This window comes from Ictidomys tridecemlineatus, chromosome 5 (genome assembly GCF_052094955.1).
Source record: "Ictidomys tridecemlineatus isolate mIctTri1 chromosome 5, mIctTri1.hap1, whole genome shotgun sequence".
Taxonomy (NCBI): Eukaryota; Metazoa; Chordata; class Mammalia; order Rodentia; family Sciuridae; genus Ictidomys; species Ictidomys tridecemlineatus.
The window spans coordinates 29888759-29914651 of NC_135481.1; the positions used below are offsets into that span (position 1 = coordinate 29888759).

Genomic DNA, 25893 nt, shown 5'->3' on the forward strand with positions numbered 1-25893 from the left:
AGTTAAGGTAGTAAATTTTATATATATTTCACCACAATTTATAAAAAGCTATCACTCATCCAGAGTGGACATACAGGGTCCTCAAATATGGCACAGCTATTACCAGTTCTGCTTTCCCTTGCCCATGACAAACGTTATGAATTAATCATCCCCAAAGTCTTTCTAACTGAGCCCATGCAAACTCATATCCTTTCTCCACAAAGGCTACTACCAAACAGTTGGAGTGGATATGTCACCTGTCAATGTAAAAGAAAATTGTGACGGTTCATGAAATCCATGCTAGATTACAGTAATATAAAGCTTCATGAGTTAGGAAAACTACATGAACTTGTACATTAAGAAGAAAAAATTTTTCAGCCTGTCTCTAAAACGGCCCCAATAGCTGAAATAGAAGCAGCAGTAGCAACTCTGGCCACTATCACAACATATTTATTCATTTTTTTTGTTTGTTTGTTTTTTTAAATAATGCTAAGGATTGAACTCAGGGCCTTGGGATGTGAGTCAAGCACTCGACCAACTGTGCTATATTCCCAGCCCTATCACAACATATTTGAAGCCATAAAACCCAGGTTCAAGTCTCTAACTATATTTTTATATAAGAAGGAACTAGAACTCCTTGAACAGGAATTGGTTTCAAGTCTTGTGAAAGGAAAGTGTGAAGTGGGCCCATAATACCCTGTTGTCAGAAAGTAGAGAGGATATGCTAAGCAGACAAAGGAGAAATGAAGGGGAATCCCACTGCCCAAGTTAACCTATCTCCACATCATCATCATTATCATCAACCGCAACAACTTACAGGAATGGAAAATGCAATATAAAGTGTTAATGAAAGAGGTAGTTATTTTAAAAAAGGGAATTAGTTTGTACATTTTTGCTATTATTGAATTACAAGGTATTAAATATATAGCTAGTTTCTTTTTCTAGATCATATTTAGGCATTGTTAAGTATGGGTCTATTATCAAGTATGAATGTGAATGTGTGTCTATTTGTGTAAGCAGGAGAGACTGGGTAGGGAACTTACAAGTAAGTGGACCAAGTAATCCCTTCAAAATTAAGAGCTATATCATGAGTATGACCAGTCCTTGTAGTCTCACATCATATCACAGCAAGGAATAAGCAAAGTTCATTCATTCATTGACAATGATGGTTATACAAAATAACCAGTGAAAAAAGAGCCCAATGATGTGGTTTCAGATGATAAATTATCTAGGTGTCAAGCTCCCTGCCTCAAGAGAGAGCACTAACCTAGCTATGTTAGCTCCCAGGGAAAAAAACCTTTACATGAACCTACTAATGAGAAATTGGTAAGACATAAATAGGGTTCCAGTTATACCAAAGAGTTCACTGTATCATAATGACCAAAAGATAAGATAGGTTTCGAACCACATGTTCACAGCTTCTGGTAAAGACACAAGATTTCAGAAAAAGAGTATCTGAGATACAAGGATGTAAATTTTCTATGAAGCAACAACATAACTTTGTAAACAGGGGATCCAGCTGGGCATGGTGGTGCATGCCTGTAATCTCAGCAACTTGGGAGGCTGAGGCAGGAGGATTACAAATTCGAGGCCAGTCTTAGCAACTGAGTGAGACCTTCAATAACTTAGTGAAACCCTGTCTCAAAACAAAAATGGCTGGGGATGTAGCTTAGTGGTAAAGTATCCCAGGCTCAATCTTAGTAATAAAAAATATGGGTTTTGGAGGCAATTGGACCATTGAACTATACAACGAGGTCCATATTCTTTTCTGACCTGAAATCAAATCAGGGGACCAACAACTTAGAACCTATATACTCAATGAATCTTTTTCTTTGGGTACCTGGAAAAGCTTATGAAATCCTGGGAAGAAGTAAATTTTATATTGCACAGACATATTTAAGCTATTTAAGAAAATTCGATGTGCTGGATTTGTGGTTTTTACCAGGTCCCTAAAGGTGTTTGTTGTGTTGCAATCACTTGTTAAATAATTAAGGAAATTTGCTTCCCAATTTCATTGCCGACCTAGGGCTGTCAATTCTGTACCTTTTGGTTCATCTGTCTTTCCTCCTGGGTTGGAGCTGTCATCTTTTGTGGAATCCTTCAAAGTTCCATATTCCTTTTCCATCTTAGCGGCTTCCTCCTTGGTACTGTCTGTTTCTTCATGGCTCTTCTCTGATGGCACTGTAATCAGATTGGGCATTGTTGTTACAGCATGATTTCCTATTCGTGCATTAATTCCTAATGCAAAAATAAACTTTATTGAAATTTGAGGTTAGATTTTTTTTTGAGCTGAAAAGAATCTTGGTGATTATCTAGTTCAACCCTCTACCTCGCTTCACAGAAGAAACTGAGAAAGAGATATTCCTAAGATCACCCACTGAGTTAACAAAAAGCTGGCCCCCACTTCTAGCTGTCCAGATTCTAGTTTAGCATTCTTTCCCTTACGCTGCAATATCACTAAAGGATAGATTATTATTATTTTATTTTCTAGAGATGGGATCTCACTCTGTTGCCTAAGCTGGCCTTGAACTCCTAGGTTCAAGCAATCCTCCTGTTTCAACCTCTAAGTAGCTGGGATTTGTGTGCCACTAAGCTCAGCCCAGTTATTTGTCCTTTTTCTTTCCCCCACCCAGTGCTGGAATGGAATCCAGGGCCTTATGCGTGCTGGGTAGATGCTCTATCACTGAGCCACACTCTTAGCCTTATTTGATTAAAGTAAACTTTAATCAGTGTTGATGATCAAGTGCGGTATGCCAAGTCCCAAAGTGAATTTGGTGGTCTTGATTCCAAGTGAGAATAACTATAGTTATCCAATCTCAAGGATTTGGGGATAAAGCAGAACTCTCTTTTTACCCTTTCTTCATGCTCCATTATCCCTGGCTATTCTAATGTAAAGAAAAGATTTGGAATCTTGCTGTCAAAATGGAGTAACATTTGCTCACTTCTCACTATATTAAGTAGCTGTATTCCTTCTAGCAATCCTGTGTTGAACTGAAACTTATAACCTGTAGGTAACCACTGGAAAACAATTATCACTAACAATCAAAACTACTCTAAGATTTCATCTCACACCAGTCAGAATAGCAGTTATCAAGAATACAGACAACAAAAAACGTTGGCGAGGATGTGGGAAAAAAGGCATACTCATACATTGCTGGTGGGATTGCAAATTGGTGCAACCAATCTGGAAAGCAGTATGGAGATTCCTTAGAAAACTTGGAATGGAACCACCATTTGACCCAGCTATCCCACTCCTCAGTCTATACCCAAAGGACTTAAAAACAGCATACTTCAATGACACAGCCACATCAATATTCATAGCAGCTCAATTCACAATAGCTAAATTGTGGAAGCAACCTAGATGCCTTTCAATAGATGAATGGATAAATAAACTATGGTATATTTACACAATGGAATGTTACTCAGCACTAAAAGAATAAAATCATGGCATTTGCAGGTATATGGATAGAGTTGGAGAATATTATGCAAAGTGGAATAAGCCAATGCCAAAAAACAAAAGGCTGAATGTTTTCTCTGATAAGTAGATGCTAATCTATAATGGGGATAGGGGTGGAGCATGGGAGGAATGGAGAAACTTTGGATATGACAAAGGGGAGAGAGGGGTAAGAGAGGGAGTTTGGGGATAGGAAAGACAGTGGAATGAGATGAACATCATTCCCCTAAGTACATGTATGAAGACATGAATGGTGTAAGTCTACTTTGTGTACAACCAGAGACATGAAAAATTGTGCTCCATTTGTGTACTATGAATTGAAATGTATAACAAATTAGAATAAATAAGTTAATTAATTTTTAAACAGCTAGCAGGAAACTCAAGCTGTCTAACAAACTTATTTTAACCCAATATTTTTATTATAGGAAAGAAGAAATTGGTTTTTGTATTGGGTGAAATATTCCCTTGTGCACTGCATTATATAAAAATGTATATTTTTTCATATTTGTGGTATAATTTTGTTCCTTGCTTTGGTCTCTAAGAAAGTTTATTAAAAATTGCTTGACATTGGGCCCTGGGTTCAAATCCCAAAACAAAACAAAACAACTGCTTAAGGGCTGGGGATGTAGCTCTGTGGTAGACTACTTGTATGGCAAGCATGAGGCCCCAGATTCAATCCCCAGCACTGCTACAAACAAAACAACAACCAAAAGTTCTCCTTTTAAAATTAAAAAAAAAATCATCTTAAGGGGCCATACATTATACTATCAAGAATATGTACGTTGGGCTGGGGATGTGGCTCAAGCGGTAGCGTGCTCGCCTGGCATGTGGGCGGCCCAGGTTTGACCCTCAGCACCACATACAAAACAAAGATGTTGTGTCTGCCGAAAACAACAACAACAAAATATTAAAAATTCTCTCTCTCTTAAAAAAAAAAGAATATGTACGTCGTTTCTGCTATTGGGGCAATATTAAAGTATAATAATTTGCAATTGTCAGTCCTTTCTCATTTTGCTCCATCCACCTCCCTTGAAAGGAGTCTTCTTTGCACAGCTCAGCTCCATGGTGTTTGTTTGCTGGGCTGACGAGGGTTGTGGGTGGAGGATATAGAACTATGTAACTGAGAAGGAAGGAAAGTCGTACTACATAGAGGCCCAGACCTTCCCAGAGGAGAGAGAAGATCTGGGAGAGAAGGACAGTGTGTGTGTGTGGGGTGGGGGGTAGATGACCAGGGACAGTATTTTGGAAAAGTGGTGATCTGGGAAGAAAAAAAGATACCTAAAAGAGACTTTTAGAAAGGATTGCTCAGTTTTGTGATGTATCTATCTTTCCTTCTTCACCAGCCACCTCAGAGAATCTTTGGTAAAGACCTACATTACTTTTCAGTGCTTTTTGAGATCAGATTTTTGTGCCATGATGCGCCACGAAATACCCAAGGTTATATTTACTTAATTCTATGGTTATATTTAAGATTTTAAAACTTTTTGAAATCTGTAATTCTGTGCTGATATGTATTAAATTATTTATCATGCAAAAGGATTATTCTTCTAAAAGCTAAGTTATTATAGGAAAAAATAGGAAAAATATTTTAAAATATATCCTACCTGGAAAAAGCTTGCTTTTATTGTCAGTAGCATTTTTTTCTAGCTTGTTCTTGGTCTGAAGAGCAATTGTTTCATCCAAATTTTCTGGAGAAAGGAGGAGAAGAAATATAATTTCCTGAGCGATGATATCAAAGTTTTACTAAAAATGTTTAAATCTCACCAGAAATATCACACTAACAATTCCAAAATATTAATGTTGCTAGCAAGGTGATTTGACCTTATTTTATTCCCAAGAATCATAGATTCTCAGGATGTAAGGCATTTCATTTGAGATTCTCAAGTTCCTCCTACTCAGTTAATTGCAGAAGTTTCTTCTGCATCTCTGTGGGCTACTAGTAGAGTACTTCTGGGGTTGACACCAAAAGTAGACACCTGTGGTTTTGATCTACATTATACCTTGTGGTTACTGTACCTAGATTTTCCCTTGGGAAACCCAGTATTCTCTCAATCTCAGAAATCTTGTCTACAGTGGTGACTGGGTAACCCAATCCTGATAACCCGGGTCTTCATAACCCTGATCGATAGTGACTGATTCGATGAACACTTGACTCAGTCTAGGTCCATGAGACTCGATGCTAGGACCACTGAAAGAAGGTGGCTCTCTTTCCACAGGGATTGCTATGTGATGAAGATATTAAGATAAGATTAGGGCTATCCCAGGCAACTATTTCCCACAGGGAGCAGCCTGTCTGCAATGAATCAACTACTCATAGACTTCACAAACTCAAAGTCAAACTAACCCCAAACCCTGGTTAACTTTTCAGTTACCCGAGGCCATAAATTACCTTTTTGCTTTAGCCAAACAGTTGAATTCCTGTCATTTAGGATCTTCACTAGGGCCTTGTATAAGGAGGCAGCTAGCTTTACTGTTAGGTAGTCTTTTGCTTTGGTTTGCTTTTATGATACTGGGACTTTAATGATTCTGCTTTTTATGATGAAGTGCCCAGGGGCACTTTACCACTGAGCTACATACCCAGATTTTTATTTTTTATTTTTAGTTAAGGTCTCACTAAGTTGTTGAGTCTGGCCTCAAACTTGTGATCCTTTAGCCTCGGCCTTCTGAGTAGCTGAGATAATGGTTGTACACCACCATACCCAAATCGTCAATTTTCCTACTCATACTAAGCTGAAATCTGTATCCTTGTTCAAAATTAGTAAGTTCTACCTGGAAAAGCTGTTGTTGCTATTGATGCATAACATATTGCTACTCTCAGTCTTTTTATATAAATATAAAATTTAAATTTTTGGAAACTTTAACTGTGCTGTCAACTTTGGAAAAAGTATCCCAGTTTACTGTGTTAAGTTGGCATTGTACAGAAATTAACAACTATATTGGTCTAGAAACATTAAACATTTTTTTCCATTTGTATCGGGGTAACACACTGTATTAAATATGTAAGGTCTTATCTATGTGGATTTCATTTCAGAAACTAATATTCTCTAAATATAAAAAAAATTAGTAAGTTCTAATTTTGCTCTTTGAAGTAACATCACATAAGTGTTATTAGACATGAAGTGTCTAGACTGACATCCACCAGGTAGACAATGAGTTAGAATCCATATCCTAGGCACTTCAATATTCAACCAGTCACATATCACACTTGCTCTTTTAGGATAGATTTTTTTTTTTTTTGCCATTTGCAAAGAAGCATTTATTTGTAATTAGTCGGTAAAAATTCCATTAGTATTTGGTATAATTTCTCTTCAAATAAACTCCTCCCACCCCACTCCTATTTAGAGTAGAAAAGTAGTCTATTCTGTTGTGTAATACACTGTTTTCTTCTTTTTGGAATAGCAAGATAGCTGACAAGCTTTGTAATCACCATACACTGAGGGACGAGAACAGAATGCTAAATCCCTGCTTGTCACTGGCTCAGAGGTCAGGAGAAAAGGCTGGTTGATTCTCTCTTGTACCCATACTGCCCTCACTCAGGGACCTGGAGATGGAGTCCCATGGTATCTGCCAAAACTCAGTATGCTAACACAGAACAATACCTGAAAATACAGCTTATATTCTGACTGTAAGAGTTAAATATATTTTGGAGAAAGTTAAGAAAACAGGGTTTTTTGTTTGTTTGTTTTTTAAAGACAGTGTTTTACTATGTTGTCTAGGCTGGCCTTGAACTTCTGGGCTCAAGCCTTCAGAGTAGCTGGGACTATAGATATATGCCACTGCACCAGCTACAGAAAATCATTTCTAAAAGTCACACTTATTATGCCCAGAGATGTTTTGGTATATTTCCTTTCAACTTTATGGGTGTGTGTATCCATATATACAAATGTGTGAGTGTGAACTTTCTAATTATGTGAGTATAAGTTCCAAAGCAGAGAAAGAAGGGAAAATTAATGAGAACAAAGGCACTGAGGAATGAAACTGACATGGCATTTTAACATAAAGCATAACATAACATACATACAACATTTAATAGTATTGACTATATATCCTTTTTTTTTTTTTTTTTTTTTTTGGTACCAGGGATTGAACCCAGGGGTGCTTAACCACTGAGCCATATCCCCAGCCCTTTTTAATATTTTTTTTAGAGACAGGGTCTTGCTGAATTTCTTAGGGCCTCACTAAATTGCTGAGGCTGGTTTTGAACTTGCGATCCTCCTGCCTCAGCCTCCCAAGCCGCTGGGATTACAGGCTTGCACCACCACACCAAGCTATATATCCATTTTTAACTCCAAAATTAGGATATTTTTATCATGAACATTTTCCCTTGTCACCAAACATATAATAAATGTAATTATTTTGAAAACACAAGTATTTAAAATAAAATCTTAATAGTCTAAGATAAAAATAAGTAAATTATTTATTTTAGATATTTTCTTCTTGTAGAACATCTAGTCTTTCTCCTATAAACCAATGTCACCCAACAGAACTTTCTGCAATGATGGAAGTATTCATTTCTGTGCCATTCAACACATTAGCTACTAGCTACATGTGATAACTGAGCACTTGAAATGTGCCTAGTGTAACTAAGAAACTAGATTTTAAATTTTTATTTAAATGGCAACTTGTGGTTGGAGGCCACCATATTGTAGTAAGAAGCAGTAGGAACACCTGCCTTGCACATAAGCCTTTGCAGCATCCACAATGAATTTGTTCTACTTTTTTTAAGTTGTAGATGAACATAATATCTTCATTTTATTTATTTTTATGTTATTAAGGATCAAACCCAGTGCCTGACATATGCTAGGCAAGCACTCTACCACTGAGCTACAACCCCAGCACCCCTGATGAATTTCTATAGGACAAATATGTGGAATTCCTGTGTCTGTATCTTATGTATTGATATAAGATAGTTGTGGGTCTGAAAATATCTGTTTTATTGGTAAAGGACTAGGGTAGGCCACAAAGCACTGTGTGTAATCTGAACTCATTTTTTGTTAAATTAAAACAAACAAAGAAATTACATAGGTGTATATACACACAGAGAGAAAAACATCTAAAAGTATATAAACCAAAATGTTACCAGGATGTTGACATTGTTAGAAATTTTCATTTCCTTTTAAATTTCTTTTTGTGTTGAATGATTTTTCAAAATAAATATGCCCATTTATAATTAAAAAATCAGTAAAATATTCTCATGCAGAAAAAGTGGAGTTGATGCAGCATAATTCTGAGTTTCCCTATGAGATTTCCTCCTGTACTTATTTATCCTTCTCCACTCAGAGTGAGGAGCCATGAGGCCTTCCTGCCCAAACTACATTGGGGATGAAAGGTATTTGTTGACAAAAGTCCTTTTTAAAAACAAATAACAATTGAGTATTTGCAATGTACAACTGAGAATGTCTAGTGCAACTGAGAAGACTGATTTTAAATTATGTTTAATTTTAATTAATTACAAAAACAACCTGTATGTAACATCAAAGTTTTTCTGTTTATCTATAAATTCAAGGAATCACGTGTTGGTAACTTTTTTATAAGAGTCAGATCTTTTAGGCTTTGTAGGCCATACAGTCTGTAGCAGCTACTCAGCTCTGCTGTTGTAGCAGGAAAGCAGCCATGAAACAAATGAATGGCTATGTTCCAATAAAACTTGATTTATGAACGTGGAAATATGAATCTTATCCAGTTTTCATATATGAGGAGATGCTGTTCTTCTTGATGTTTTTTCCAATCATGTATACATGTGAAAGTCCTTAGCTTGTGTGCTATACAAAAATAGATGTTGGGCTGGATTTGGTCCATGAATGACATTAGAGTGTGTATGTATGTATGTGTTTGTATGTATGTGTGTGTGTGTGTGTTTGTATGTGTGTATATACACACACACACACACACACACATATATATATATATATATATATATATTTTTTTTTGATACAGGTCTTGCTAAATTGCCAAGGCTGGCCTTAATCCTGTGATCCTCCTGCCATAGCACCCAGCTCACCCCAGTCCTTCATTTTATAGATGCAGGAAGTGAGGCCCAGCACAGCACAGTGCCTTCCTCAGCTTGACAGAGATAGACCCAGGAGTCAGGACTCCTCTTGACACCAAGGCCAGTGCTCCTTCCTCCTCACCATACAGTCTTCAAAGGGGAAAATCAAGACTTGTTAGTCCCAGCCTTCCAAACACAATTAAAAAAAAAACTAATAAGTTAAATTGTAATATGATTGCCACCATGGAGATTGTTAGAAAATGTGAATAGCATTAAATATGATAAATGTGAAATATCTGTACTCAATTTAGATCTATAAGGAGTTGAAAACTCTGGTTAATTCTGTTTGTAGGCGTCATCAAACTGGGCACTTCTGGTTATCAAGTGATTTGGGCTGTTTGGCATAAATAATCAAATTATTGAGGGAATTGTCATCAAATTCCAAATTTACTTTGAATAATAAAAATACCATAGTAAAAACAAACTAGATAGGATTCTCACCAAGGTAGGAAACACCTTCTTCCGGAGAAATTGTGCCATACTTGACCATCATCTTCACAAAGTCAATCAATGTCTTCATGATAGTAATTAGTGTTTCTTTCTCTTTTGCTTCTTTTTCTAGGTAAAAAGACAAAAATAACTCAAAGGAAACAGTAGAGAATAGCTAGATTTTTCAATTTCAATTTATTTTATTTTTAAAATTTTGGTACTGAGGATTGAACTTAGAGATGCTTAGCTACTGAGCCACATCCCCAGGCTTTTTTCAATATTTAATTTTTAAAATTTTTTATTTTTATCTTTTGTACCAGGGATTGAACCCAGGGGCACTTAACTACTGAGCCTCATCCCCAGTCCTATTTTTTTTTTTTGTATTTTTTATTTAGAGACAAGGTCACACCGAGTTGCTTAGCACTTTGCATTTTTGTTGAGGTTGACTTTGAACTCACAATCCTCCTGCCTCAAACTTCCGAGCCGCTGGATTTACAGGTGTGCTCTACTGCACCCAGATTCAATGTTTAATTTTGAGGCAGGGTCTCACCAAGTCCTTAGGGCCTCAATAAATTGCTGAAGTTGGTCTCAATCTTGCAATCCTGCATTAGCCTCCTGAGTTACTACTGGGCATTCACCACCACACAGCTCAATGTCAATTTATGAAGCAGAGCATCTTCTTATTTATTTATTTTTCTGGTACCAGGGATTGAACTCAGGGGCATTCAACCACTGAGCCACATCCCCAGCCCTATTTTGCATTTTATTTAGAGACAGTCTCACCGAGTTGCTTAGCACTTCACCCATGCTTAGGCTTGCTTTGAACTCACAATTCTTCTGTGGCCTCCTGAACCACTGGGATTACAGGTGTATGACTCTGCACCCAGCTGAAGTATATAGCACCTTATTAAAATATTTCTCTCTACATTTATAGCTAAAACCATACATATTTAACTTATGAAATTTTAGGGCTTGATTGGAATTCAGGGCAATGTACAGCTATACCAAACTTTTTTTTAGAAATGGGCAATAATAACTTTTCTATGACGCTTTAATTTAATCTAAAATACTGCACTAATAAGTATTAAAGAGGCAGTTTTCAACCTGAGATGACATGAACCCAAATGGAAGAGTAGAGGATTGATTAAGTAAGTGGTAAGTTTTCTAAGGTAAGAATGATTTGTGTTCATTAATTAGGCTTAATTTTCTTAAAAGCACTTTAAAAAAATTGTAAGTTGGGTTTTCTAACAGTAGCTTACATTGCTTTTAAACTTTCTTTTTCATTTGAAATAACATATACAGATAGTAAAAATATTCCAATGATCCACCAGTAAATAAAAGTGAAAAGTAGCAATCTCTTTCTCACCCCTGCCACGGGTAACCACTATTAGCAATTTCTTGGGAACCTATGGTATTTGACATACTGTTCTGCATCTTAATGGAACAAGATGGCCATTGATACCATGAGTAGCTCAGAAAATGTATTAATTCTAAAATCAGAAAAAATATTTTTTCCATTTTTGAAGTTAAAAAAAACCACAATATCTAGAAAGGAGTCCATTTTTTTTCTCTCATTTTAGCTGCCATGAAAAATTTTCTCCAAATACTCCTAGCCTCTTGTCATTTTTTTCCCATCCTCCCATCAGATGTAATTGTTAGGTAATAGCCATTAGTCTAGTTTTCTCAACGGTGGGGATTTGGACCCTCTTCTTTCCACTCCCTCGGAACAGTGGAACCAAGGACCTGAGAGACATGCCTGTTCTGTAGATTCAAACCACCTCTGGGACTGTCTGTTCCCACAGTGAGACTGAGGAACTACAAGTGAGCAAGCTCAATGCTGGCTCTCACACTAAGCCACATTTGACATACCAGTGTTATATATTCCAAATTTGAATTTTAAAATTGACAGAACTGTATGTGTGTATCATGTGCAACATGATGCCTTGAAGCACACAGACATCTTATGATTAAATCTAGCTAAGATATGCATTAACTCACATAGTGATCATCTTTGTAACAGGAACATCATCTTTGTAACAGTAGTTGTAACTAACAACTACTCTCTTAGCATTCTTTAATACTGAGGCAATTGGAGATGGGAATAAGGAGATGTTGGTCAAAGGATACAAAACTATAACCTAGGGTTTATCAGTAACAGAAATGACATTTTGGTTTTCTGTTTTTTGGTTTTTTTTTTTAACTTAATTTAATTTTATTTTTTTTATTGTTGGTCGTTCAAAACATTACACAGTTCTTAATACATCATCTTTCACAGTTTGATTCAAGTGGGTTATGAACTCCCAACTTTACCCCGTATACAGATTGCTGTATCACATCAGTTACCCTTCCATTGATTGACATATTGCTTTTCTAGTGTCTGATGTATTCTGCTGTCAGTCCTATTTCTGTTTTTTATTTCTCAATTGGTTCAGGACCTTGGGCAATGAAGACAGGTACTAGCAAAGACCTCAGTATAAGTATTTAAATTAAGATTATAGAAAAATAAAGGCAATAAGGTATCAGATAAACTAAAAGATAAAAACAAATAAGGAATATTCCACGAAGTGGAATTTTTTAAATACCAAAAAACTCGTAGGTAGGGAAGGAAGAAATGTGATAAAAAAGTAGGGGAGAGATCCTGGGAAAGAACTGGTAAATAATTCCAGCAATCACATGGTTTGTTCCAGGTCACCTCTGTACATTTGGTATCATGCCAATTGCTCTACACTGATGAGAAGTGACTCACCAGGATGACAGAGGTTCTCAGTTGGGCATCTGCCAACCAATGGGGCAAGATGGCTTGGAACGAACACTCAAGACATACCACCCCTACAGACACTGGCAGAGGGGCCAGTACCATCTGGCCAATGTCTGGAACTGAAGGACAAAGGATGTTCTCCAGGAATGAAAGCTCACTTTGAGGTCCTTTCTTTAGGGAAATAGATTACAATGAGAGAAATCTTTATACAAATGTTCAATGGGGGCCTGCATTTTTGAAGAGGGCAAAGAAAAGCCATTAAAGCACTGCAGGGCATTTGTCTTAACAATAACAACAGAAATGTTGAACATTATTATCCTCTTTACAAATTAACCAAAACAAAAACAACAACAACAAAAAAAGCATGCACCAAAAATCTTCCAGTTAACTCAGTGCACATATGAGAAAGGAGATGAGGACACATAAGGACTTTGTTTAAAAACAAAACAGTTTCCCAAATGTGTTTTGTACTTCTGGCTTCCTCTCATCCAAAGTCCATTTTAACTGAATATGTCTATCAGGCAATGTCTTCAGTAATCTAAAGAAGGGTGAATTAGGTTCCATAAATACTTCCCACTAAGAGAGGAAAATGAAGAAAGCTTTTAAAAAAGGTTTACTGAAAAGTGGCAGGTTTCCTTGTTGTTGTGTTTGCTTATTTTGGTTTTGATAATGTGATAAACTTAGAAAACATTATGCTAAGTGAAATGAGCACAGAAAGACTGTAGGATCTCACATAGTTGGCCCTCTGTATTTACAGGTTCTATATTCATGGATTCATTTAACCAGGGATTGAAACTATCCAAGAAAAAGAATTATGTCTTTTATTGAACATGTATAGATTTTTTTCTTATCAATATTCACCAAACAATATAGTATAATAATAATTTATATAGCATTTATTTTTTATTCAGTATTATAAGTAACCTAGAGATGATTCGGAGCATATAGGAAGATATGCATAGGTTATATAAAAATGCTACATTGTTTCATATAAAGAACTTGAGCATCTGTGGATTTTGATTTCTGAGGGTGATTCTAGAACCAACCCCCTGAGGATACTGAAGGAACAACTGTGTATGGAATTTGTAATAGTTAAACTCATAGATGCAGTAGAATGGTGGTTGCCAAGGGATAGGAGAAGGGAAAAATGAGAAGTTGTTGGTCAAAGGACATTAAGCTTAAGTTATAGAAAATGAATAAGTTTGGAGACTATACGGCATGATTACTGTAGTTAACAATATTGAACTTTACTTGAAATTTGCTAAGAGGCTAGATTGTAAGTGCTCTTATCTCAAAAACAACAACAACAATAAGAGAGAGAGAGAGAGAGAGAAAAGAATAAAGGAAGAAAAAGTGGTAATTATGTGAGATGATAGATATGCTAAATAGCCTGATTGTAGTCATTTCACGATGTGTACATATATTAAAACATCGAGTTGTGCATCCTAAAGATAAATTTTATTTGCCAATTACACCTCAATATAACTGAAAACAAAAGTTGTAATAAGAATTGAAGCTTGAGCTGGGGTTATAGCTCAGGGGTACAGAGCTTGCCTAGCACATGTGAGGCACTGGGTTTGAGTCTCAGCACCACATAAAATAAAATAAAATAAAATATTGTGTCCATAAACAACTAAAAAATTTAAAAAAATATAAAGAATTGTGCCTGAACTGGGTCAGGGCAGGAACACTGATTAATCACCATAACTGCACCTGATTCTTTCTAGTACTGTGTACACAGCAGATGTTCAATAATTGTTTGCTGAACAAATATAGGAGTGCTCTGTTAACAAAAAGATCAAATTATCCAGAAACCCTACCTTTCCTGAGTACCCTTTACTAAATATTTCCATTACTTGAATGCTTGTTTTGGAAAAAAAAACCAAAATAAATAAAACTGATGTGAACTATTTTTTCTAAGCTTACAGTGTATGTCATTGAGGATTACAATTGGAAACTGAAAACAGGAACTTATAAAACCACCCACACACTTCCTAGAATTACTATTTATGCTCTGCATGGTCAGAAAACATAGTGGTTACCTGAATCAATACTTTTCAGTAGTGCATAGAAGTTGGGGAAATACTGGAGTTCCTCAAAGTTGTCTTCTCCATAGGTTTTAGTTCTCCTTTCCAAGCCATTTGTCAAGGTTAAGGTGTTAGACACTGTTTCATCATTTTCTCCATTATTAAAACCATCCTGAATTGCTGCCATTGGAGTCTCCAGTGAGGGGGAAAAAATCCACACACACACATACAAAAGCCTTTGGTTAGAATCAACACAACTCCAGATTAATTATTTCCTTTATGGTGCCCTTGAACATGAAATGCACAGATTCCTCTGTGAAATGCATTCCTCTTTCTCAAATCCCTGTGGGTTCAAACTTATTTCTTGGCATGCATGCATCTCAGTTATATGGAAACTGAAAAAGGTGTTCTCCCTTGAGGAAGACCCCCTGAAGACTCTGGCTCCTGTTCAGGGGAGAAGAGACAGGAAATCTCAATGGTCCTGCTCAGCCAAGTTCCCCCTCTAGGAATCCTCATGAGCCTCTCTTCACAAAACTGCCCTTCCTTGAGGACCAATTCAAATTGTTCATACACTCTACCAAGGGGGTGGTACAGTTACAGGAAAGCCTTTCAGAATGTTTAGCAGGAGCACAACAGGCACATTTGGGAATTTCTGGGTGACACTTTAGGAGCTGTCGGGATGGATGCATAAAATTCTTTTCTTCCTAGACCTGTTTCTTCTTGGTGTTCACCATCTTAGTGAATTCACTGTTCAGTGGACTACACAGAAATCTAAGAGCTTTTCTTAGCTCTTCTTTCTCTCCCAATTCACATCCATCAGCAGCCATGTTGACCCTCCTTTCAAATTTTATGGCAAATTTGAAATTTCTCTCTCCACTATCTCAAGCAGCCTTGGATCTCTCATTTCTAACTGGTACACCACCCATTTAAAATCTCTTCTCAACACTGAATTTTCCATATTGCAGCCAGAGTTATCTTTTTAGTTGTTGGATCACATAGCTCTTTTGCTTAAAATCTGTTATGGTTTAGATGTGGTTTCTCCCTGCAAAAATTCAGGTTGAAATATGACTGCCAATGTAGAGGTGATAGGAGGTGGGGCTTTAAAGACATGATTAGGTCATAAGAGTTCTGCCCTCATGAATGGATTAATATTTTTCTTGTAAGACTGGTTTAGTTTTTTTGAGACTGGATTAGTTCTTATGGCAATGCTTTAGTTCCTGTGAGAGCAGGTTGTTAGAAGGTAAGCCTGGCATTTCCTCATTCTCTTGCTCACACGCCTACTTGTCCTTCTGCTTTTCCATCACCACTGAGAGCAGCTTGAAGCCTTATCAGAAGCTGACTAGATGTTATGGCCTGATCTTCAGTTTTACAGCTTCTAAAACTGAGCTAAATAAAGCTCTTTACATATTACCCAGTCTCAGGTATTCTGTCACAGCAATAGAAAATGCTACCAAATAACCTTTTAGTGTTTTCCCATGTCTCTTACAAAAATATCAGAAACCATCCATGGTTCATAAGGCTCTATATGGGCTGGTCTGGGTCCACTCCCCCATCTCAGCTGTCACTATCCTCTTGCTGTATCAGTCACACCGTCCTTGTTTCAGTTGCTTGGATACTCCATACTTCCTTCTCTGCATGCTGCCTCTTATGTTTACATGCTAACCTGTATTTGACCTTCAATACTCAGCTCAAATTACTTCCTGAGGAAAGCCTTTTCTGAGCCTAAGTGCAGGACAGTTTCCTTTTTTATAAGGTCTCATAGAACCATGTCTTTCTACAGAGCACTTACTGCAATTGTGATTAAAATGATGATTATTTGAAAACAATCTGCCTTTTCCACTAGACCTTAACCTTCCTTGGAAAAAGAATTACACCTTTTTAAATGAGCAGAGTATTCTCAGTGCTTGGTAATATGGTTAGTATGCAATAAATCTTTGTTGAAAGAATATTTCATTTGCATTGATGCATTTAGATAACACAAATGAACAAGTCAAGCATATGGACATTTTAGTGGTGAATGAATGCAATGGGATTGTAGGACCATGAAAATATCATGACAGTTCAGACCCTTAAGCTTGAGTTGTGAGTTCTTTGATAAATCTATAAAGCACATTTACATTCATTAGTGGGTGGATCTTTAAAAGCTATTTTTATAGACGACAGATAATGGGGATTGGAAGTAGGGAGAGAGATGGAAATTTTTAGGCCATCTAGTGAAAAATCCAGACCAAATTTCTATTTTCTTTTTTTAAAATATATATTTTTTAGTTGTAGGTGGACACAATACCTTTATTTTATTTGTTTATTTTTATGGGGTGTTGGGGATCAAACCAAGTGCCTCCCACGTGTTAGGCAAGCGCTATATCACTGAGCCACAACTCCAGCCCCCAAATTTCTATTTTCTAACCTCTCTAGAACAGAACCATCACCATCCTATTTTAGATAGGATGTTGGAGGAGACAAGGGGCCATGGGTCTGGGTGCTTGGTGAAGAAAGTCAAGGGAGAGATGAAGAGTTTGATATTCTCTTATGGTCAAATTCAATTAGAGTTTTGATGCCAAGGAAAAAATGAAAAGGCAAGGAGTCCATCAAAGGGAAGGATGAATGGCTAGTGTGGATAAAGGATGACAGACAGGCTTCTGAACTAATGAAAGGGAGAGCGGGTAGAAGAGCACAGCCTAGAATAGGGAGGCAACATCAGGCTGGGGGATGTAGGACTGTTCTTCTGTGGCAAAGGATAGAATCAACATACTCTTTGGCACAGTGTGTGTGTGTGTGTGAAGCAGATCATGACATCCATTATGAATAGAAATTGAATATCAGGGCTGGGTATTAGCTCAGTGGTAGAGCACTTGCCTAGCACATGTGAGGCACTGGGTTTGATTTTCAGCACCACATTAAAATAAATAAATAAAATAAAGATATTGTATTCATCTACAACAACAAAAAGACTCTGTTGAAAAAAAAATTGAATACTAAAAATGCTGTGAGATATTTGGGTCTAGTATACTGGGACTATACAAATAGATACTATGTGATATTGTTATTTCATACATGATGTGTTATTTTATAGTGTGGTATAAGATGTAACTTTACTATAAATAGAAAATAATATGTAACCTTTACATTATTTTCCAAGTAAAATTCATTTATATCTTTTACCTTATTAGCATTTTATGGATATGCATTTTAAGTGGGCTAGAAATGTCACATACTTCAAATCTTCTTTGGCATCAAGGAAGGACAAATTATATACAGATCCAAGTACACACATCTATGCACATGCATGTACCAACACAGACACACACACACATACACACACACAACATACACATATACATACCACTTTCTCTGGTATTTTTCCAGCCTGATTCTCAGTCCTGCTGGTGGATTTATTAAGCTCCTCCTCATAATTGTTGGCTTCCTTTGAAATTAATTTTTGTAAAGCCTCTGCGACTTCATCTTCCAGTGTGTGTGCCTGGCTTTCTGTGATCTGTTATAAGAGACAAAATATATGAACTGCTAGTCCTGTTCTTGTGATTTAAAAAAAAAAATCTAGATTAAACTTTGCAGTTGAACATAAATTTTTAAAAGAAGTATCATTCTGGGTGCACTGGTGCATATCTGTAATCCTAGCAACTCAGGAGGTTGAGTCAGAAGTATTGCAAATTTCAGGCCAGCCTCAGCAACTTAGTGAGATCCTATCTCAAGATAAAAAAAAAAAAAGGACTGGAGATGTAGCTCAGTGGTAAAACATTCCTGGGTTCAATTCCTTGTACAAAAATAAAATAAAATAGGAATCTTGTGAATTCTCTTTCTGGACAATCCTTCCTATTACCCTACTACATGCCAGCTGCTATAGTAATTGCCCAGCATTCTGGGAAGACATATCTTTGGGCCAACCACGCAAACTGTCAGTCCTGCCTGTTGAAACTCATGGAACACCTGAAAAGTTGCTCCTCCACAGTTGCATGTCATAGTCAGGTAAACTTTGAAACTCTGCAAAGTCATTACCTTACTCAAACCTGCCAGAGCTATGGTGTCAAGCTGAGGCTGGCTGAAATTAGCTTACTTCATGCATTGCATGTCTTTGCTCCTGTTATTTCCTTTTTTTGCCACACACACCTTCTAACTTTGCTAGTTATATCTTAACTACCTTTTTAAGCTCAGTTCAAACACCTCTACCTCTGTAGCCTTTCCTTACTGCCATTCCTGGCATCCTGCAATGTTCTTACTGGCTCTTTAGCAGTTTGCATTATGGCCGTGTGTATACTTGTCTAGTTCTTCTGACAGACTGTAAATACCTCAAGGGAGAACTATGGTGCCTACTACAAAGTAGATGCTTTATAAACACTTGGCTACTTGAGTCAAGTGGCTTGGCTTCTTGGCATACTCTAAACTGTGCTAAGATTTGATTTACTTTCTTGCATACAACTTACCAGGCCCAGATTCAGCAGTTTAGAAACAATCTTGTCAAATACTCCTCTGTCATTTTCCTCATAAATTCTGGTAGCAATCTTATGGACAATGTCTTCAGCCGTTAAAGGAGTTCCATCTAGTTGATGAAGGCCATCTGGATCATCTAGAGAGAACAATCATTATTTCATATCATGGTAGGTATTTCACACATCATATTACATTTATAATCTGTACTTTGCTTTTCTAAACTCAGATATGCTTAAGATGTATACAGTGGTGCTTGGTCCACATAAACTCTTGGTTTGAAATAAAACAAAGCTTTTTGAGCTAAGAACCTAGGATGATAATGGAAATTCTGAAAGCCCATGACTATAAAAGCTGAAGATAGTACAGACCTCTCCATTAATTAGTATCACTAATAATAGAAATAATACTAATTTTATTTACAGAGTATGCTGCATTTATATTATATGCCATATTAGTCAAAGCATCCTTCTATACATTTTGTAATTTGACATTCTATTTCTGCTCTGGGAGTAGGTTGGTAAAATCTCCACTTGTCTTCCTTTTGCAGGCAAATTCCTGGGCTGGGTGCAAGGGAACCTGCTACACATCTAGAATGAGAGATGTGAACTGAAGATTTTTATGACTTACCTGGGATAAATATTTACTCCTAAGTGACTGTGCATCAAAGTATCTTTATGGAATGTAGCTTAATCTGACAAGCCCAATTCTCCAGAGAATAGGGAATTTATTTTATGAGCCAGGAATTGAAACTTAAAATATAGCAATAGATCTGCAAAAAGCAATATGTAAATCTTTGCAGAGAAGCATGAAAACAGTATCTTTAGTTTTTCTGGGAATATGTTTGGCAGCACTACTTCAGACTAAAGCAAGGGCCCATTCAGAGGAAAAGCATCAGTGGCAATGAGGCTTCAGAACACATCTATAGGGAACTACTAGGAATCTATTAGTCTTTTCCAATCTATACAATATTGAGCAGATCCAATTTACAAGGCAATTAAATCTCCCTTGTCACTTAGGCAGACTGGAAAGAACAGAATTTGGGCTCAGTAATATTTCTTGTTATCTTGGAACACTGCAAAGAATTATAAGGGTATCAATTTCATGGAATTTTTGTGATGATCAGATAAAATAAGATGTAAAAGCACTTTTTAAATCACAAAGTACTATACGAAAGTGAATGGATTATTGTAATTGTGTACAGTGGATTTGGATTTTGAAATAAAGGAACTACAATTATCTTCTAAAGAAAATGGAAATTGAATCCCTGGCCAGATTCTGCCCAAATAATCCTCATCATATTTTTTCAAAGAAATAACAACCTAGAATTTCTGCTCTGATTCTTCCCTTTTCTTCCATGGCTTTGAGGATTTGGATAAGGAATTTCTCTCATGACCTTTCTTCCAAGACTCTGTGGTGATATATATAGCCGCAGGAAGAATATCTTCTTGTTTGAAAAGAAACTTAGGAAAATAAGTGGGGTGATTACACATGGAAGACTAAAGTTTTCTGTCAGTATAACACTGCTGAGCTGTTGACCAGCCTATGAGCTATGAGCCCTGTTAGCCCTGAGTACCAGAGTGACAAAGGAGTAAAAAAGCCCTTAAGGAAAAAAAATTAAAACAACAACAAAAACCCCATAAAATCAGTTCCCCTACTGCTTGAAAGGAAATCGTGTTCATCATCTATTTTTCAGGAGTACAGACTGTTATTTAGGTCTGAGTTTTCCATTTGTGAGCTCCAAGTTAGGCTCTTGGGAATATAGTCTGCCCCAGTCTGCAGAGGTGGAAGAATTTATTTCCCTTCTCACTCATCCCTGAGGATCTCAAAAAGGAAGAGCCCTGGTTGCCTGCTGGAGCTGGAAAATAACTGAGATGACTGTTTTTCAGTTCATTTATTTCACAGCAGGGAGAATGTTAGTAACTCACTGAAGAAATATCCTCTTTCCTCTGCGGCACTGCTGCATATGCTGATCCCAGGGACATAGGTCTCCCACGGCAGAGCTTTGCTAGACGGGGTTAACAACAGAGCACTTGGCCACTAACCCCTACCTGACATTGATTTCCCTTGGCTCTTCTGAAATGGACAGAATCAGTCATAATGACTTCCCTGCTGCTCATGGAGGGAAAGTCCACCCTCTCTATAGAGACCCTCAGAAGGAAGTCAAACATGGATTCAAAATTTAAACCTTTTATTAAGAAGTCACAACATTCTGAGTGGATGTCAAAGGGCCATGTCCCAAGTCATCAACTGTCCAGTTATGTTTTGAAACCTTTGCATCTAATATAATATTTGACATTCATTTGTTCAATAAAGTTTTTAAAGTCTTAGTATATGTCAGCCACTGAAAATAGTAATGGATTGGTTAGTCATGGTCTCTAACTGCACAAAGCTTATTATCTAGTTCATTATCTGAAACAGAGAAATTACATGATAAATATTTTTTAGGTGAATGCACACAGGAGCCCTAAGGCACTACCACATGAGGGACTTGGAAAAATCCTGAATCACATGTATTATAGAAAACACTGAAAAGAAGACTTTATGGGCCCTATAGCACAAGCCTATCTGTTGGATTCCTAAATGCATTATTAGATTTGGGAACATATATTGCCCAAATTAGTCTCCTTCGCCCTGCCTTCTGGGACAAATCTGCATGCTTCCAATGTCCTATTCATTTTGGTGGTTCTAAACCCTCTAGGTCTGGGATTTTCAAGATATTAAGAGAAACAAGAAGTTTACCCATAAAATATTCTCTGCAAAATCTTTGGTTTGGCTTCTTTGTGATCTCAAGGAGAGGTAAAATGATCCCATGGGTACAAATAAAGCTATCAGGGATGGTACTTGGTAGTTCTAAACTCACTTGAGATGGTACTATAATGCCAGACAATTTAAAAACGGGTTGTCAAGTTACAAACATATTTATGTCTCTGCTTGCACATACAACCAGTCAAACATTAGACTCTTTTTTTTTGTTTGTTTTGTTAAACCAGTCAAAAGAATCAAATCTATTTTGTGCAGTTATGCCAGTGTCTATTTCTAGTCCAAATATTTTAGGTTAAAAAATAACATTCAAGATTTTAAAATTTCCCCAACTAGCACAGATTGATATGTGGCAAAATATAAGCCATCGCCTCCATTCTATACCCCACAAGCACAACATACTTCTGAACTCCCCTCAGGCTGTGGTGTCCTCTGAAAGTCAGATTTAACTGACAGTTGTTTTCTGGCAGAGATAATCAGCATGATTCTTTTGTTGCTATGGAGCAAAATAGGGACATAGAAAGCTTGTACTCACTCCTAATCATTGGTCTGCAGAATGGAGAACACATTCTCTTCCTCAATGCCTAGGTATAGCAATTCATTTATTCCCTCTTGTATTCTTTTGCTCAATCATTTATTCATACATTCATTCAATGAATTCATGAGCATTTAGGTACTGGGGTTATAATGTAAAATTTTCAGTTTAGTTTTGGAGAAAGACATTTATCATAGGTAGTTACACTTATGAATGTAAAATTACAAACTGCCTGAAGGAAAGTTAACAAAGTTTCTATTAGATTATGTGTGTTGGATGAACCTAGAAATGTAGACAGGATCCAGTCTATGCAGACTGTGGAAGCCACATTAAGGATTTTGGTTTTTATACCAAGAGAAATGAGAATCTATTAAAGGGTTTTATGAAAACCCCTAATTTGTGTGTTGAAAAGAATACTGTATCTTGTTGCCACATCAAGAACAGATTGAAGCCAGATGCGGTGGTATACACCTATAATCCCAGCAATTTGGGAGGCTGAGGCAGGAGGATTGCAAGTTTGACGCCAGCCTTAACAGCTTATGGAGACCCTATCTCAAAATCAAAAATAAAAAGGGCTGTGGATGTAGCTCAGTGGTAAAGCACCCCTCGATCCAATCCCTAGTGCAAGAAAATAAAATTGAGAGATACATGGGAAGTGGAAATCAAATTTGATAGACCAGAATTTGAGAGGTGGGGAAGAGATAAATTGTTTAATTCTAGATTTCTGAATAGCAGCAAAGATCACTCTAAAAGGTCTTGTGAGGTAGACACTGATCTAGAGTTCAATTCTGGACAAGCAAGATGTTAGGTAAGCAGACAAGAAAGCCTATAGCTCAAAGAAGTCTGAAGTAGTGGTTTGGCACATCAGAATACATAAACAGTACATGAAGCTACAGAAAGGTTAGGATGATCAAAGGAGAAAGGACATACCTAGGAGAATATTAAAAAGAAATCAGTGGGTATTTCAATAAATATCCTACAGGAGGTATAATATATATAATATATTCTAAGTATGGGAGGTACTTTATTGATCTAATTATTTGACAATTTTTGATAATTTTGTTTGTACAAATTGTTAAACTAAATGAAATGGTAAATGAATTCAACATAAAACATAGATATATTGATTTTATTATTTTTTTCAAGGCATTCCTAATGGAACCTTTAAAGTAAAAGTAAAATTTGGGACTCTGTGAAGTGGGGACTTTGCACATTATCAGCAAATCTGAGCTTCATCTCCCAGTATTAAATTTGACTATTAAAAGATTATGAAAGTATAAGAGATGTTTTTAAAGATATAGGACTTATTCTTAGTCACATAATAGGAAACTTCAAACCAGAGAAAATAAGTTCTTTTTCATCATTTACCTTGAAATTTATGATCCAATCCGCTCTTAGTAGAATCATAATCATCAATCAATTTTCGATTCTTGGTTGAATCAACATCTTCCACATTCAATTTGTTATCAAATGAGGAACTTCTTACAGATTGTCTTTCTTTCTCAGTCTTTTCCTTTTCTGTTATTGCCTTTAGCAGGTTCAAGTTATCAACAAAAGAGTAATTGCTATCACCTGGCTTGTTTTCTGGAAGAAAAATCCCAAGCCCAACACATCCATTTTAATTTGTATTCTGATAGTTCACGTTATTTAAATTAACATCAATATACTTTTTACCTGGAGGGTACGTTTTTTTAATCTTGTCTGCCTCTGCTTCAGCAATCTGTGAAACAAACAGGAGACAGACTTAGTTTAAAATCAATGCTTCACTACTTACCAAGAGCCAAATGATTTAATCCCCATGGAATTTAGTTTTCTTGTTTGTGAAATGTAGATAATAATTCCTATCTCAAAGCATTGTTACAGGTATAAATGAGATAATGGGCAGAAACTCTATAAATGTGATTTCTTTCTCCTATAATATTTGTGAAAGAACTCTGGTAAATTAAGCAATCTTACAATCGGGTGGATATGATGTTGAACTTACTGAGTTCTTGGATAGTCAGTTCTATGTTTTATACAGAACTCAATGTAATTAACTGTTAGAGCATAGAAATTATCAGAAACTAGATTTCCCATCCTTATTTCTACCAATTTACTATTAAACGCCAGATGTCTGTAAACAACAACAACAACAAATAACTAAAGCAAAATGAACTGGCATTTATAATTTTGCTTCTGACCTACCTGTTCATTCAAAGGTCTTTCTGCACTTAATTCTCTATTATGTAGAGATTTGTCTAGAATAAACACACACAAATATAAATTTAATTGTGCATTGGAAAGAGAAAATACATTTCTCATTAAAATCTTTTTTAAAGCTGGGGTTGTAGCTCAGTGGTAGAGAGTTTATCTAGCATGTGTGAGACACTGGGTTTGATTCTCAGCACCACATTAAAAAATAAATAAAGGGCCACCAACAACTAATAAAATATTTTTTAAAAAAATATTTTTAAAAAGAAAATAACAAATATTAGGAAAACATTTCTGGATGACCGAAACAATATATGTGAACAAATAATATAAGACAACAAATATCAATATTTCCTTGTTTATGATCTTGGTATTATTTCCTGTGTTAATAGAATCACACTCCCTCCCACCCCCATCAGAAATTTAACACATAGTTCTGACACTTGGCTTCCCAGCTTTTCTCAACTAGAGAGGGCATAATTTGGATTGGCATTATTGGCATATTAAAAGCTCTTTCATCATATACTGCACCTGTTATGAATAGAGTATCTGAAAAGAGTTGTAAAACAACAAACAAACAAACAAAAAGCCACTTTAGGTGGAAAAGCTACTCCCTCCTCCCACTTTGAAAATAACATCTTTTAAAACACCCATATTATTTCTCTATCCTTCAAAATAAAGTGGATGGTGGTAAATCTGTCTTCCGTTTGGTTCTAAATGCAAACTGACTTGCCTGTCAACATGCACGGATATGATTTGATCAGAAAACGAAGCAGGGTAATTTACGGCTCTCGGATCATACCAGGCTTTATCTTTTCGTGGGGAAATGAAAGGAAGGTGGGAAGAAGGAAAGTGTCCGCACATACCTTGGCTGCCTCCCAGTGTGGGGAAAGCTTGAATTGGGGTGCTGTGGAGCACCAACACCAGAATCCAAGTGCCGGTCCAAAGGAACCCCATTCTTCCACTCTTGGCTTCAGAAACAGCCTGGCGCCAGGCTCCCGGAGCTGGAGCTTTTGTTATGAATGAAAAGAGGAGTAAAAAGCTGGAAGGGCCAAGAGGGCGGGTGCGGGGAGGGAGAGTGGCTGGGACCGGAGGCCTGGGGAGCTCGGCGTCGCTCGGAGTGAAGGGAATTGACGGACTCGGGCGCTCGAGAGCCGGGTCTCCAGGTGGAAGAGAGCGCTGTCCGCTCGTGGGTGCTGAAGTTCCTGTGACGCGGGGCCAGCCGCGGGTCGGCGAGGGCGTAGCTTTACTCTGGCTCCCTCCCGG

General features: G+C 36.9%; 1 protein-coding gene across 3 annotated transcripts in view; it reads right to left on the reverse strand.

Annotated features, from left to right (window-relative positions):
• Positions 1-25868, reverse strand: part of Scg3 (secretogranin III) — a 38001-nt gene extending 12133 nt beyond the window's left edge. The window contains exons 1-10 of one of the 3 annotated variants that reach the window (XM_005316572.4): positions 25494-25865; positions 24622-24674; positions 24112-24157; positions 23806-24021; positions 19136-19278; positions 18040-18189; positions 14712-14889; positions 9924-10040; positions 5038-5121; positions 2023-2160 (exon numbers count right to left, since the gene is read on the reverse strand). In XM_005316572.4, the coding sequence (XP_005316629.1) occupies positions 2023-2160; positions 5038-5121; positions 9924-10040; positions 14712-14889; positions 18040-18189; positions 19136-19278; positions 23806-24021; positions 24112-24157; positions 24622-24674; positions 25494-25584 (1216 nt within the window). In that variant the 5' untranslated portion in view covers positions 25585-25865. Of the gene's footprint in view, positions 1-2022; positions 2161-5037; positions 5122-9923; positions 10041-14711; positions 14890-18039; positions 18190-19135; positions 19279-23805; positions 24022-24111; positions 24158-24621; positions 24675-25493 lie in introns of all 3 variants that reach the window. The other 2 variants (XM_078049611.1, XM_005316574.4) reach the window with 2 other exon arrangements.
• Positions 25869-25893: the final 25 nt, after the last annotated feature.